Here is a 12593-nt window from a genome sequence, read left to right as displayed (position 1 = left end):
GCCTCTGGCAGGCTTCACTGTGAGGCAGAGACGCATACAGTGAACAGACAGGAAGTGAGGAAGAGGTGGTTGTTGGGGGGGGGGTTAGTCACATTACCATCATTGATCCCCGGGCAGGGGCTAATTGACTTTCCCCTGTTTGTTTATGCTACACTCTGCCCCTTACTCTCTCCTGTCATTATGCACTAACATACAAATGAAGATGAGTATGTCTGTGTGCACATTTCTGAGGGATAATGAAGTGTGTCAGTTACGATCAAGGGGGCTGCACTCGCCACTGCCTCCTGTCAGATGTCTCGATTTGCTGTGGCTTCTTCCTTGTGAATGATTTTCTCACTATTTTATTTCCTTTCTCGCTTCATTTATCCTGTTCCCACCATCTCTCTTTACCTTGTGATTTGATCATTGTAAACATAGCCTTTCAGTTTGAAATGAAAAACAGACACATAGAGCAGTTCTTGAAATGTCAAGTGGGGAGAATGGAGCAACACTGGAGTGGCAGGTCCCTGAATGAGTGAAGGGCAATTGATCTGACATTCTGTCAGCTGTACCACCCTCCACTCTCTCCACCCACCAGGTTGCTTGCCTGCTTTCTTGCCATCCACAACAGCAGCCTTTTAAATGGCAGTAATGAAATGAAGCTATCCGTCAGGACTAACTGTGGTATCTGGCATTATTAAACACAAGCTCAAATACAGAGAAAACAGCTGTTATGTCACACCATTGCTCAGTCGCTATCAGCTGCAGCTAAAACGCAACAGAAAAATTAAAAAAAAAAAATTCAAGTCTGGACAAAGTGAGACGAAGACAAGTAAACATCCATCCATCCATCCATCCATTCTCTTCCGCTTATCCTATTAAGGGTGGCGGGGGGGCTGGAGCCTATCCCAGCAGCTTTCGGGCGTGAGGCAGGGTTCACCCTGGACAGATCGCCAGCCCATCACAGGGCCAACACATATAGACAGACAACCATTCACACTCACAGCTTTGCCTGCAGTCAATTTATCGATCAGCCTGGTCCCCTCTTGATGTCTTTGGACTGTGGGAGGAATCCGGAGTACCAGAGAGAACCCACACAGGCACTAGTGCTAACCACTGCACCACCGTGCTGCCGACAAATAAACAGATTAATCAAAAAGAGACAAATTTAGTGACAGAGGGTCAGAAGCAAAGATGCCGCAAAAAAGAACCCTCACCAATCCGGCTTTGTTAATTTACACTGAACAGAATTAAAGCTACCATAATTTACCTTAATGTTCGACTTTTCGATGGCATGCTGGCATTCTGCAGCCAGAAGCAAGCAGTGTGATGCCGTACACTAATTTGACTGTGTCACCACTTCTGCAGAGCAGTGAGGCAAAAAAACAGTGCAGCATTCCTGCCTTAGATAGTGTGTCAAAGGATAGAGATACAGGCTTGGACTGTGGACAGTGATATTCTTTTTGAAATATTGGGCAAAGGCCTGAACACAAACCATTAAATAATATTTTGGCTTCTGTCTGAAATTCAACTCAAACACCATCCTTTAATTCATTGTGTGTGTTTAATCTCTGCTTCAGCTTTACTGAGAAGTGGATCCCCAATGTTATCATCTCTCACCGCTACAAGGCGCAGGATACGCCTGCCCGCAGAACTTTTGAACAGGCTCTGACCGGGGCATTCATGTCTGCTGTGATAAAGGACCTGAGGCCCAGTGCACTACCCTTTGTAGCTAGCTTGATTCGCCATTATACCATGGTCGCTGTTGCTCAACAGTGTGGTAAGGCTCTTTTTCCTCTCTCTGTCAAATAATGGCGTCTTGTTTTCACCAGGGAAAGGTATTTTTTCCACCTGCTCGAGAAAATCAGTCACTTGTTGACTTTTTTGCTTTCTTGTAGAAATGTATTAAAGACTTCAAGTTCTGGCCTACAAGAACATCACTGTACTAGTAACCATTTTAGCAACTCTCTGAATGTCCCTTTGAATAATTCTTGTTCTTTGAATCTCTCGTTCCTCCCCTCCAGGTCCATTCCTGCTGCCGTGCTACCAGCTTGGCAGTCAGCCAAGCACAGCCATGTTCCACAGTGAGGAGAATGGCTCAAAGGGAATGGATCCCCTAGTTCTGATTGATGCCATAGCTATCTGCATGGCCTATGAAGAGAAGGAACTGTGTAAGATCGGAGAAGTGGCCTTGGCCGTGATCTTTGATGTGGCCAGCATTATCCTCGGCTCCAAGGAAAGGGTAAGTTAGTGGGAGATGTGCACTACTTCCATCCATAACTGAACACAATATGTAACCAAATATCTTTATTTGCTTGTAGTTTTGAAATGAATATCATTTCTAAATGGGAAGCAATTGTTTATCCTTTCCTCTTACCTCCACCTCAGGCATGCCAGCTTCCCTTGTTCTCCTACATTGTGGAGCGTCTGTGCGCCTGCTGCTACGAGCAGGCTTGGTATGCCAAGCTCGGTGGTGTCGTGTCCATAAAGTTCCTGATGGAGAGACTGCCTTTGATCTGGGTACTACAGAATCAGCTCACCTTTCTCAAGGCCCTGCTATTTGTCATGATGGACCTCACAGGAGAGGTGAGACAAACTTGATGAAACTGATGCCTTCTGCAAGATATATCTGCTTCAAATTGTTTTGGAGATACATTGATGCTGTAAAAGGGTAATGTCTGAAGATACATATCTTCTCTTTGGCTGGTGCATTCTGTGTGTGATGATATTGTTCTAATAAACTTTTTTTTTTTGCAAAGGTGTCAAATGGAGCTGTAGCCATGGCTAAGACCACCCTGGAGCAGTTGCTGGTGCGCTGTGCCACTCCACTGAAAGATGAAGAAAAGACTGAGGAACTTCTCACTGCTCAAGACAAGTCTTTCCACATGGTCACGCATGACCTGGTTCGAGAAGTAACCTCTCCAAACTCTACTGTCAGAAAGCAAGCCATGCACTCCCTGCAAGTGTTAGCTCAAGTCACCGGCAAGAGTGTCACAGTCATCATGGAACCACACAAAGAGGTGAATCTGGGCTGTAAAGCTTTCCCTCTCAGTATATCATGATTTAATTCATTTCTAGACATAAATGCACCTCCTAGATCAAGGACTGTTACCCTTCAACTTGGACTTGCAACTTAGGAGAGTCTCAGCAAAAAGTTGCACCAATTGAATATTTCCTTGTTTTTTTCTGTCCTCACCAGGTTTTGCAAGACATGGTTCCCCCCAAGAAACACCTGCTACGCCACCAGCCTGCAAATGCCCAGATTGGACTGATGGAGGGCAACACCTTCTGCACAACCCTGCAGCCCCGCCTCTTCACCATGGACCTCAATGTCATGGAGCATAAAGTCTTCTACACAGAGGTATGCAAGGTGCCAAAATCTGTAACTGTGAGCAAAGTTCTTGTACATTTTACATGCATTAATTTGATTTAATTTTGTTTATTCATCTTCTTTTATTATTGTGTGTAAGATCAGTATACTACTTTTGGATGAGCTGATATTTTTCCTATATTTGAAGGCATCTCAGGCTCTGTCTAATATATGGGCACAAAACTGCAAAATCTGTTATCTCTCTGAATATTTTAAATTCTATGGACTGCTTCAGCTCTAAATGTTTTAAATCACCTTTTTAGTGCTAGTTATCGATTCTGACCTTTATGAATTTCTCTCTCACTTTAGTTGTTGAACCTCTGTGAGGCAGAAGACGCTGCCCTGATGAAGCTGCCATGTTACAAGAGCCTTCCCTCTCTGGTTCCTCTGCGGATTGCTGCTCTCAGTGAGTCGGTCCAAATCACACTGTCGTTGTGCTTTCATACAAATTTTAAACTTCAACCTCCCTGTGTGTTTTTTTTTGGGGACAATTATGGTCTCAAAACTACTGTGGTGTTGGCAGACTGTATTGATTATTGCTTTTGTTTCCTTTCTTTGATCTACCAATTTGTGAATTTCCTTTCCATAATGACATTTAAATAGTATGACATTATTTTGAATTATGGTTGTTGTTTTCTTTTTTAAAATTGAATTGTGGTCTGTTCCTTGTCAGAGATCGTTTTAATTTCAGTCATTAAAATAGGATAAGTCATGGAATGAAATTCCATTTGAAAAGAGCAAGATCCAGGGCTGGAAAGGGTTTGAAGAATACAAAAAAATGCCAGAAATTTTAAGAAAAGTCACAAAATCTGCATCATAAATATGACAATATAGTGTAAGTCATTGAGTTAAGGTCAGTTAAAAAAATATCTTTTGATTATTTTTGATTTACTTTCCTATTGGTTCATGTTGTATCAAACCATATGGTTTATCATTAATTTAAGGTAAATATACTAGGGCTGTAGTCTCCCAGTCGACTGGTCGATTTCTTAGTCAATATGTTCCGGCTCGACCAAAATTAAGATTGGTCGATTTTTTGCCACGTTAATTTCATCAGGAGGAAAGTACCGAAAGCACCCCTGTTTCACAAATAACAATCTATCTTTGAACACCCCCCTTGTTTTTGCTATTTTGGATTAGCCCGACCCGCAAGAGACAGACAGACTGAAGAGTACTATAAGGCCAATGTCTGGTGGTTTGATGAATGTGTATTTAATTTTGACGGTTTCATTTAAAGTCAGTCCTCGTCCACCATGTCAAAGACATCTGCAGTGTGGCAGCATTTCATGAAAATAGATAAAGGAAAAAAAGTCGAATGCAAAGTTTGCAAACAACAGTTTTCATGTCACAGCTCCACTACAAACACGCGTATCACCTAAAAACGGTGAGCTAACGTGTCCACCTTAGGTTGCCCCGTCAGTTTTGAGCATATGAACATATCAGAATTGACATTTCAATGTTTTAGTCTAATAATTGTTTTGTTTTAATTGTAAATTTTTTTTTACCGTGGACTTGCCCTTTTGTGTTTGAACGTAAAGTTTTAAGTTAAAAGTCTATTTGTGTCTCAGCCGCGATGCTGAGCTCCTCTGTTCAGTCTGGCTCTGTGCGCAGGACAAATGATAGTGTCAGTTATTATAACGTGACAAAAACAATTGTCTACATATCCCTCAACAGGTTTTGTGCTAATAGTTGACGGTATATTTTTCATATATAAAATTTGTCGATTTTTCGTCGAAATTTGAGGGCTTCAGTCGACCAAGAATTTCTTTGGTTGATTACAGCCCTAAAATATACAGTGTTAAATTGTGACACAGACTTATTGGTTTATTTTTCCCACGTTTCAGATAAGCCTGGCTCTGTCCCTGAATCTGATGCACTTCAGTCTGTGTGAACAAACCCACTATTCCTGTTCCCTCTCCTGCTTAGATGCCCTGGCGGCCTGCAACTACTTACCACAGTCAAGAGAGAAGATCATTGCTGCCCTGTTCAAAGCCCTCAACTCTACCAACAATGAACTCCAGGAAGCAGGAGAGGCATGCATGAGAAAGGTGAATGCATTATCTCCACTCTCCATCTGCACAGCTTCTTCCCGCTGCTTTCCTTTATCACTCAAGCTTTTCCGTCTTTCCTCTCTGACATGAAATATGATAAGAATTCTAAAGCTCATGAGAGAATTACACATTTACTTTTTAAATTCAGCCATATGGAACATCAACCTCAGCTCCTTTTGAGCTAGAACACGACTAGAGGCCCACATATGTCTTTGACCCGTGCCCTTCAATTATGAAGCCATCAACACAACATTGTACCACATCTTTTTTTAATCCACATTTCCTGCAGCGTTTTTTTTTTACTTGATTCTACTCATTTGTAGCATTTTTTTTCCTTTTTACTCATTGATTTTATGTTGCATTTTTTAGGGGGCTTATTCCTCTCCGTTTCCTCCTATCTTTTCTGATTCACTCATGTTATTTGCCATCATCACTCCTGCTCTTATACCGTGTCGTCACTTCTTATGGACGCCTGGCTTCTGTTTTATCAGAGACCCTATGAACTGGCCCTACCTCTATTCATCAAAGTATCCATACCATCCTAGCATTCATCCATCCACCACAAAGCTCTTTGTCCCATTTTCCTTCCATTTTTGTGTCCTTCATTTTCTTTCTTAACCACTGTCACTCCTTTTTTTCCCTGCCCAGCCATTCTCTGCTCTCTCCACTCTTTCATCTCTGCCCTCGTAGCACTAATGAGCGTTGCCATGGCCCGATCGATACAGGATGGAGTGTTTGTTCTCAACTGTGAGAGGAAAATGAATGTGCCTGCCATGCATCTTTCCTTCCTGTCTGTGTGAGGGGTGTGCATCATCAGTGCTTGTTGTTGGCATGTGTGCTTGTTTGCCACTGACCGTACCCTCATTTGAGTGGCTTTTGTTCCTTAATGGAGACACAAGGGGTAGTGAGCTGAGGACCTGACAAGGCCAGCTCTGATATTTAGAAAGTAATTTGTGTAAGAGAAATGGTTTGGTTTGGGTTTAGTCTATTCATGCTCACAGTTAAACAACTGAAAAAAGCACAGGTTGCATAGTAGAATATCAAAATGTCTGTAAGCCTAAAAACTGTATATATCCATGCACACACATGCTCCCACACATTGAAGTTCATATGTACAAATTTACAGATACAACAACCATAAAATAACTAGGTATAACTCCATTTGTTAACAGATCTAAATAATACATGGAACACTTTTCCCTTCAAATATCAGAGCAGACCTGTACTATGGAATTATGACTTCAAATTGTATTCTGCATAGACCAACATTTACAGTCTAAACTGCTGGGTCCAATAGTTGAACTTGTGCACTCATGTACGTTCCTCTGTAGTTCCTGGAAGGTGCAACTATCGAGGTGGACCAGATCCATACTCACATGCGCCCCCTGCTGATGATGTTGGGTGACTACCGCAGCCTGACTCTCAATGTAGTGAACCGCCTGACCTCTGTCACACGCCTTTTCCCCAACTCCTTCAATGACAAGTTCTGTGACCAGATGATGGTGAGAAACATCCCTCTGTCATTTTTAAATTTCTGTGTTGTCTTTTATTTGAAACATTTGAGAGTGTAGCATCTGTCACGGCATCCATGTTGAGAACATGTCAATAAAATCCTTTACCTACAAATTCCTTTCAACTCCCTATGACATAATGTTGCATTGAATGTTTAAAATGTACTTGTCTTCTATATAATAGTTTCATTTTTAAACATAGCATTGTAGCAGATTAGCATTATTTGTTGACAGATAAAGCAATTCCCCCATCCCTGTAGATGCAAGGCTCTATCTGTTAAACTAGACAGTGTGTGTCTAGGTGTGTGTCTGTGTGTGTTTACACCTGTGCTGTCTTTTCTCACAATCTTCTCTCCATCTTTCAGCAACACCTGAGGAAGTGGATGGAGGTGGTTGTATTAACACACAAAGGAGGCCAGCGCAGTGATGGGAGTGTGAGTATAAACATTAAGACAAGAGTTTCACACAAATCCAACTATATGAAATTTAATACATTCATGTAAATCTGCCATGTTTTTTCATCTACCTCTGCTCAAATTTTGACTGAAGGAGCAGGTCAATACGGCTGTCCACGGATAGCTTCTTTTCTTTTTTTTTTTTTTAGGTTATCTCTGCTGTCCAAACCAAACAGCAATCACTGAGGGGGCAGAGAAATTGCCCCCTGAACACACAAAGCCATAGTCACATGTAGTCAACACATCCTCAATGTGGCCTTCTCCCTGATGGGTTGTGAGTGGCCATATTACAATCAATGATTAATTAGGCGCCAGGCAGGCGCTGGTGGGCCCAGCGCTGCGTCTCCTCATTATCTCCCCGACAGATAACCTTGTAAAGGCAAAGAAAAGGTGAGAAAGGAAAAAAAAAAAACAGCTGCCTCACTCGTAGATATGAAGCAATTTTTTTCCCTTCACGTCTTTTTATGAGAGTTCATCCTTCCTCATCTAAAAATGGTGTGCTTAATTAGATGCAAATTGGCCCTTTGTCTTCCCTCCCCTCTACTCTTTGTCTTTGTGCCTGTTGACAGCAAGGCTGCCCGTGACAATAAAGCCGGGGTCATGTGGTCAATTAGCCAAGCCTGATAAAGACAAAAACTGGAGAAAGAGGGATGAAGTAAGACTGAGGTGGATAAGAAGTTTTAGAGAGGGAGAAGGGTGTGATTATGGAGTGGACCTTTGAGGTCTGGGGAGCTTGTTTGAAAGATGGGAGAATTAAAACTATTTGAATCTCAACGCTTTTAACTGGAAATAAATCATCTGTCATTGTCTTTTCTCTGAATTGCTGTGGCCTCTTTGTTGCTGGACCAACATTGTATTACAGCCCTCACCCTGTTATTCACTCAGTGCAGGAAAAAAAAATGGTTCCCTAGGTCATCCACAAAGGTGCCCATTCATTTCATTATCATCCTGTCTTATCTGCTCACCTTCCATATGGAACAAAGACAGACAACACACACAGCCACACAAAAATACACACATACTGCTCTGCTGACTCTGATCATTGTCTCCCGTTCCGGTACAGCCTGCGTTGGAGGGCGTTGAGGTGAGATGTGACCTGGTATTGCGCCCTCTGTTGCTGACTTTTTGTCATTGATTGAAACTTAGTAGAAGCAATGTCATGTTGGTGAAACGAACCAATGTTGTGGTAGTCGTGCTGGTGGAATTGCCCCGTCTTTCTGTGTCCGTGTGTTTGTTGTTGTCTTCGGAACTGTCGTCAGCCTTGCTCTAACCTCACATTTTGACTGTTAAGTCATATCTAATCCCCCACTTCTCCCCACTGACATTTGCACCTCCAAGGTTAATAAAAATAATCTTGCATACTGTCCTTAATTCGTTTGCACCCTTTGGGTTTGTAATCTAAGAACTCATGCGAGTGTCTTTCCTGTTGGAAGTTATTTGCCTAATGAGCACAGATTGCATTTTTGACTAAAATTCATCCCCGTCTTTTCACAGTGGCTGTTCATCAAGACTGTCTGTCAGAAGTAATGTCTAGCGCTCTCATCTTCTTCCCAAGACTTTCATTTACCCCCTTCTGCTTTCTGCTCTCTTTCTCCCACTATTTTTCTGTAGGAGATGAAAATCTGTTCTGCCATCATTAACCTATTCCACCTGATCCCAGCCGCACCTCAGACTCTGGTAAAGCCTCTGTTGGAGGTGGTCATGAAGACAGAGAGAGCAATGCTTATTGAGGTAGGTCATAAACTCCACTCAACACTGTCGTGGTTATTTATTATATATGCTGATTTATAAAAAAAACAACAACATTTGGGGTTATAACAGAAAACGGTCATTGTTTTGAAAATAGCTGTGGTGCTTTTGTGGTTAATGATTTTAGTTTTCCCTTGTTTTATTTTATGTGTCTGCGTTGACTCCATGCTGCAGCCTACAGCTTAGTCCAATGTACACCTCCCCAAAGTTGTGATGTCACAGATCGCAACGGCCATAACTCTTCTGTTTTGTAGCATCACATGTCCTCCTACACCTTTTCTTCACACTAATCCCCACACCATTCTCTCCTCTGAGCTCTCTTTTTGTATCGCTGTTACATCAGTAATTTAACAGTTGTCTCGAACACAGTGGCTCAGTTCCTGCCTTCACTTTTTTAAGCACGCAAAGAAAGTCAACACAGTGCCAAAGATGCTAACTACACACACTTGGTTACACAGTCTGCTCTGCCTTGAGCCATAAATTAGCCTTAAAACTGTTGTGATAAAAGATAACGATAAAAATTTTGGTCCAAAATTAATGTGTACAATGGACAAAAGATGAGGAATTAAGGCCCGTTGAACATATTTCAGTTAGAAAGGGTCATTAACTTTAAAAAATTTAGCAGTAAATCCTTTTAAAAAATGTACAAATTTATTGATCATCATACAAAATTCCTGTTTCTAGTTGGGAAAAAGTTTCTTCATCCTGTGGAATTGAAATTTTATTGTAACATGAAAATGTGCCATTCAGTTTTTCCCCAGAGGTGATGATAATCTGCATTTACTTGGAATATAAATCCATCTGATCCTTTTCCTTCTGCTTTTGTTCATCTTTTCCCTTGATATCTCTCTTCTCCCTCCTATTACTCTATTCATTGCTCTTGTGCCAGGCCGGCAGCCCATTCAGAGAGCCTTTGATCAAGTTCCTGACACGTCACCCATCTCAGACGGTGGAGCTGTTCATGATGGAAGCTACACTTAACGACCCCCAGTGGAGCCGCATGTTCATGGTCAGCCATCACGAGCTCTAAGTAGCTCTCCCTTTAGTTCCTTCACTGACACATTTTCTATTTAAGCAGCACTTTGCTTTTCATGCTATATCTATAATATGCTGTTATTGAGCATATATCGGATGCTCTGTTCATATGAACATTGTTCAGTTTTCCTTGTCATGTTTTTTTTTTTTTTTTTTTTTTTTTAAATGTGTTGTCACAGTTGCTGATCAAATAGAATAAGCAATTTGCTTCAGCCTTAGTTATTTTGTTGTTACAATAGGTGTTTGTGTTCATATACAGAGTTTTTTGAAACACAAAGATGCCAAGCCACTGAGAGACGTGCTGGCCTCCAATCCCAACCGTTTTGTCACCTTGCTGGTTCCTGCTGGTACCGCAGCCACTGTCCGCCCGGGATCTCCCTCAACCACCACAGCCAGACTGGACCTGCAGTTTCAAGCCATTAAGGTTTTCTTTCCCTTTCGTTCTATCAGTGTCCTCATCTAAGACCTTCCACAAACAACCATATTTTCACCTCTTACCCTTTTTTTCTTTTATCGTGTCTGCTCAGATCATCAGCATCATAGTGAAGAATGATGAAGGCTGGCTGGCAGGCCAGCACTCCCTGGTGAGCCAGCTCAGGAGAGTCTGGGTCAGTGAGGCCTTTCAAGAGAGACATCGCAAAGACAACATGGCTGCTACCAATTGGAAGGAACCCAAGCTGCTGGCCTACTGTCTGCTCAGCTACTGCAAGTATGTACACTTAACCAAACTGAAATGGTGTTCATCATGTTGACAGTTTTGATAAACTTGCTGTGAAAATTTGACTGACAAACTGATGGGGGGGGGGGGGATATGCCCTCCCACAATAACTATTTTAGTTGAGCTTCTATTCAACCATAACTCTGAAATCAATAATGCTGTTTGGCAGATATTTTGTAAAGACTTTACTTGCAAGTCCCAGTCAATTCTCAAGTCATATTTCCTGGGACCAAGTCTGAGATCTCAAACATGTGCGACTTAATGCAACTTTTGTGTGATGTTTTCTTTAAATGTAAAACTAATGTCCTGTAACATTGTTATTCAAGATGAATCTAAAGTTCAGTTGCATCATTCCACTGTTGATGATTTAATTATCTCTACCTGTGCACTGAAATTATTCCCGCTTGTCCCCCAAAGGCGCAACTATTCAGAGATTGAGTTGCTCTTCCAGTTGTTGCGAGCCTTTACGGGTCGCTTCTTGTGCAACATGACCTTCTTGAAGGAGTATATGGAGGAGGAAATTCCCAGGAACTACTCCATCACCCAGAAACGTGCCCTGTTCTTCCGCTTTGTCGAGTTCAATGACCCCCACTTCAATGATGAGCTCAAAGCTAAGGTATGTACATCTGCAATCAGAGCAGAAAAGTCCATTTATGACTGCGTGGCACAGAAGCCTCAAAGTCCCCAGGGACACTGACGGATTTCAGAACTAGTTTTTAGAATTGACATGTAGTTAATGATGGGCTGCCATCACTCAGCCTGATTTTAAAACTCCAGCACACGTTTCAACAGTGCCAGTTGATAGAGTCCTCTTTTACATTCTGTTAAGAGATATTTCTTACAAAAAAAGCACATCAAGAATGAATGCAATTGATGGATAGATGTAACTTTGTTCAAAATTGCTTATGTGCTGCACAGAAGTTGCTATATTTTGTCCTTTTTAGACTTCTAAATAAAACAGAATATTCGAGAAAGTAATACATGGTAAAACAGCCAGATTTATTTTTTTAACAGGAAAAATCCCCGAAAATAATTCTTCTCTAATCAACGCTTGGAAAAAAAATGTGTTCTTTGCAGCCCATGACTCAATAATGCCTTATAAATCATGTCGCATAAATCCTCTGTGTGTCACCTCGGCTTTGTTACTTTGTTCCCCCAATGTGGGGAATGCCAGCATTCAGGGACCTGAACTGGGTGACTTTTATGGTTGGTGTGTTTTGTACCAGAAGTTCTTTGATGGAGTCGGGAAGGAAGGTCATTTTGTCTGGTTTGTGACCCTCAGAGGCTCACAGATGAATGCCTCTGTCCTCTCTACCTGACCTGCTGCTGCCAGCATTACAATCATTTTGGCTGCTTTTAATTAAGCTCAGTCTCCCGCGTGTATGCACTCATGCAGAGGACACACACACACACACACACACACACACACACACACACACACACTTGGAACAGCTGGAACAGGCACTCAACCTGGCACAGAGGAGCAACAGCTCTGTTGTTAAGTACAAACGGGTCAATGGGGAAGGCTGGCCCTGGTACACTGTTGCGCAAAGCTTCACGACAATAGCACACACATGAAGCTGGCACTCAGTATCCAAGGACATAGATTTATGGTGCTGTTTACTGCCATTTTGTGGTCATCTTCTCTTGCCATTTCATCGTTGGCATATGGATCATAAAAAAAAAAAGACAATCAAAGCGGAATGATTCTGATGGTACATTGTG

The 12593-nt window shown here is 41.9% G+C and overlaps 1 protein-coding gene across 2 annotated transcripts in view; it reads left to right on the top strand.

The window, feature by feature from the left end:
- trrap (transformation/transcription domain-associated protein) overlaps nt 1–12593 on the top strand; it is an 82908-nt gene that overhangs the window by 13141 nt on the left and 57174 nt on the right. Inside the window, exons 23-37 of one of the 2 annotated variants that reach the window (XM_086194887.1) lie at nt 1560–1759; nt 2004–2221; nt 2368–2565; nt 2739–2999; nt 3179–3340; nt 3659–3755; nt 5276–5397; nt 6732–6902; nt 7277–7345; nt 8430–8450; nt 8978–9097; nt 10005–10124; nt 10410–10574; nt 10678–10859; nt 11286–11484. In XM_086194887.1, coding sequence (XP_086051013.1) covers nt 1560–1759; nt 2004–2221; nt 2368–2565; nt 2739–2999; nt 3179–3340; nt 3659–3755; nt 5276–5397; nt 6732–6902; nt 7277–7345; nt 8430–8450; nt 8978–9097; nt 10005–10124; nt 10410–10574; nt 10678–10859; nt 11286–11484 — 2305 coding nt within the window. The remainder of the gene's footprint in view (nt 1–1559; nt 1760–2003; nt 2222–2367; nt 2566–2738; nt 3000–3178; nt 3341–3658; nt 3756–5275; nt 5398–6731; nt 6903–7276; nt 7346–8429; nt 8451–8977; nt 9098–10004; nt 10125–10409; nt 10575–10677; nt 10860–11285; nt 11485–12593) is intronic. The other variant, XM_086194888.1, reaches the window with a different exon arrangement.

The sequence above is a fragment of the Aulostomus chinensis genome, chromosome 23 (genome assembly GCF_037954235.1).
Source record: "Aulostomus chinensis isolate RoL2024-O1b breed Wild chromosome 23, RoL_Achi_v1.0, whole genome shotgun sequence".
Taxonomy (NCBI): domain Eukaryota; kingdom Metazoa; phylum Chordata; class Actinopteri; order Syngnathiformes; family Aulostomidae; genus Aulostomus; species Aulostomus chinensis.
Note: the sequence above shows the minus strand (reverse complement) of the source record. Positions and strands in the feature narration are given on the sequence as shown.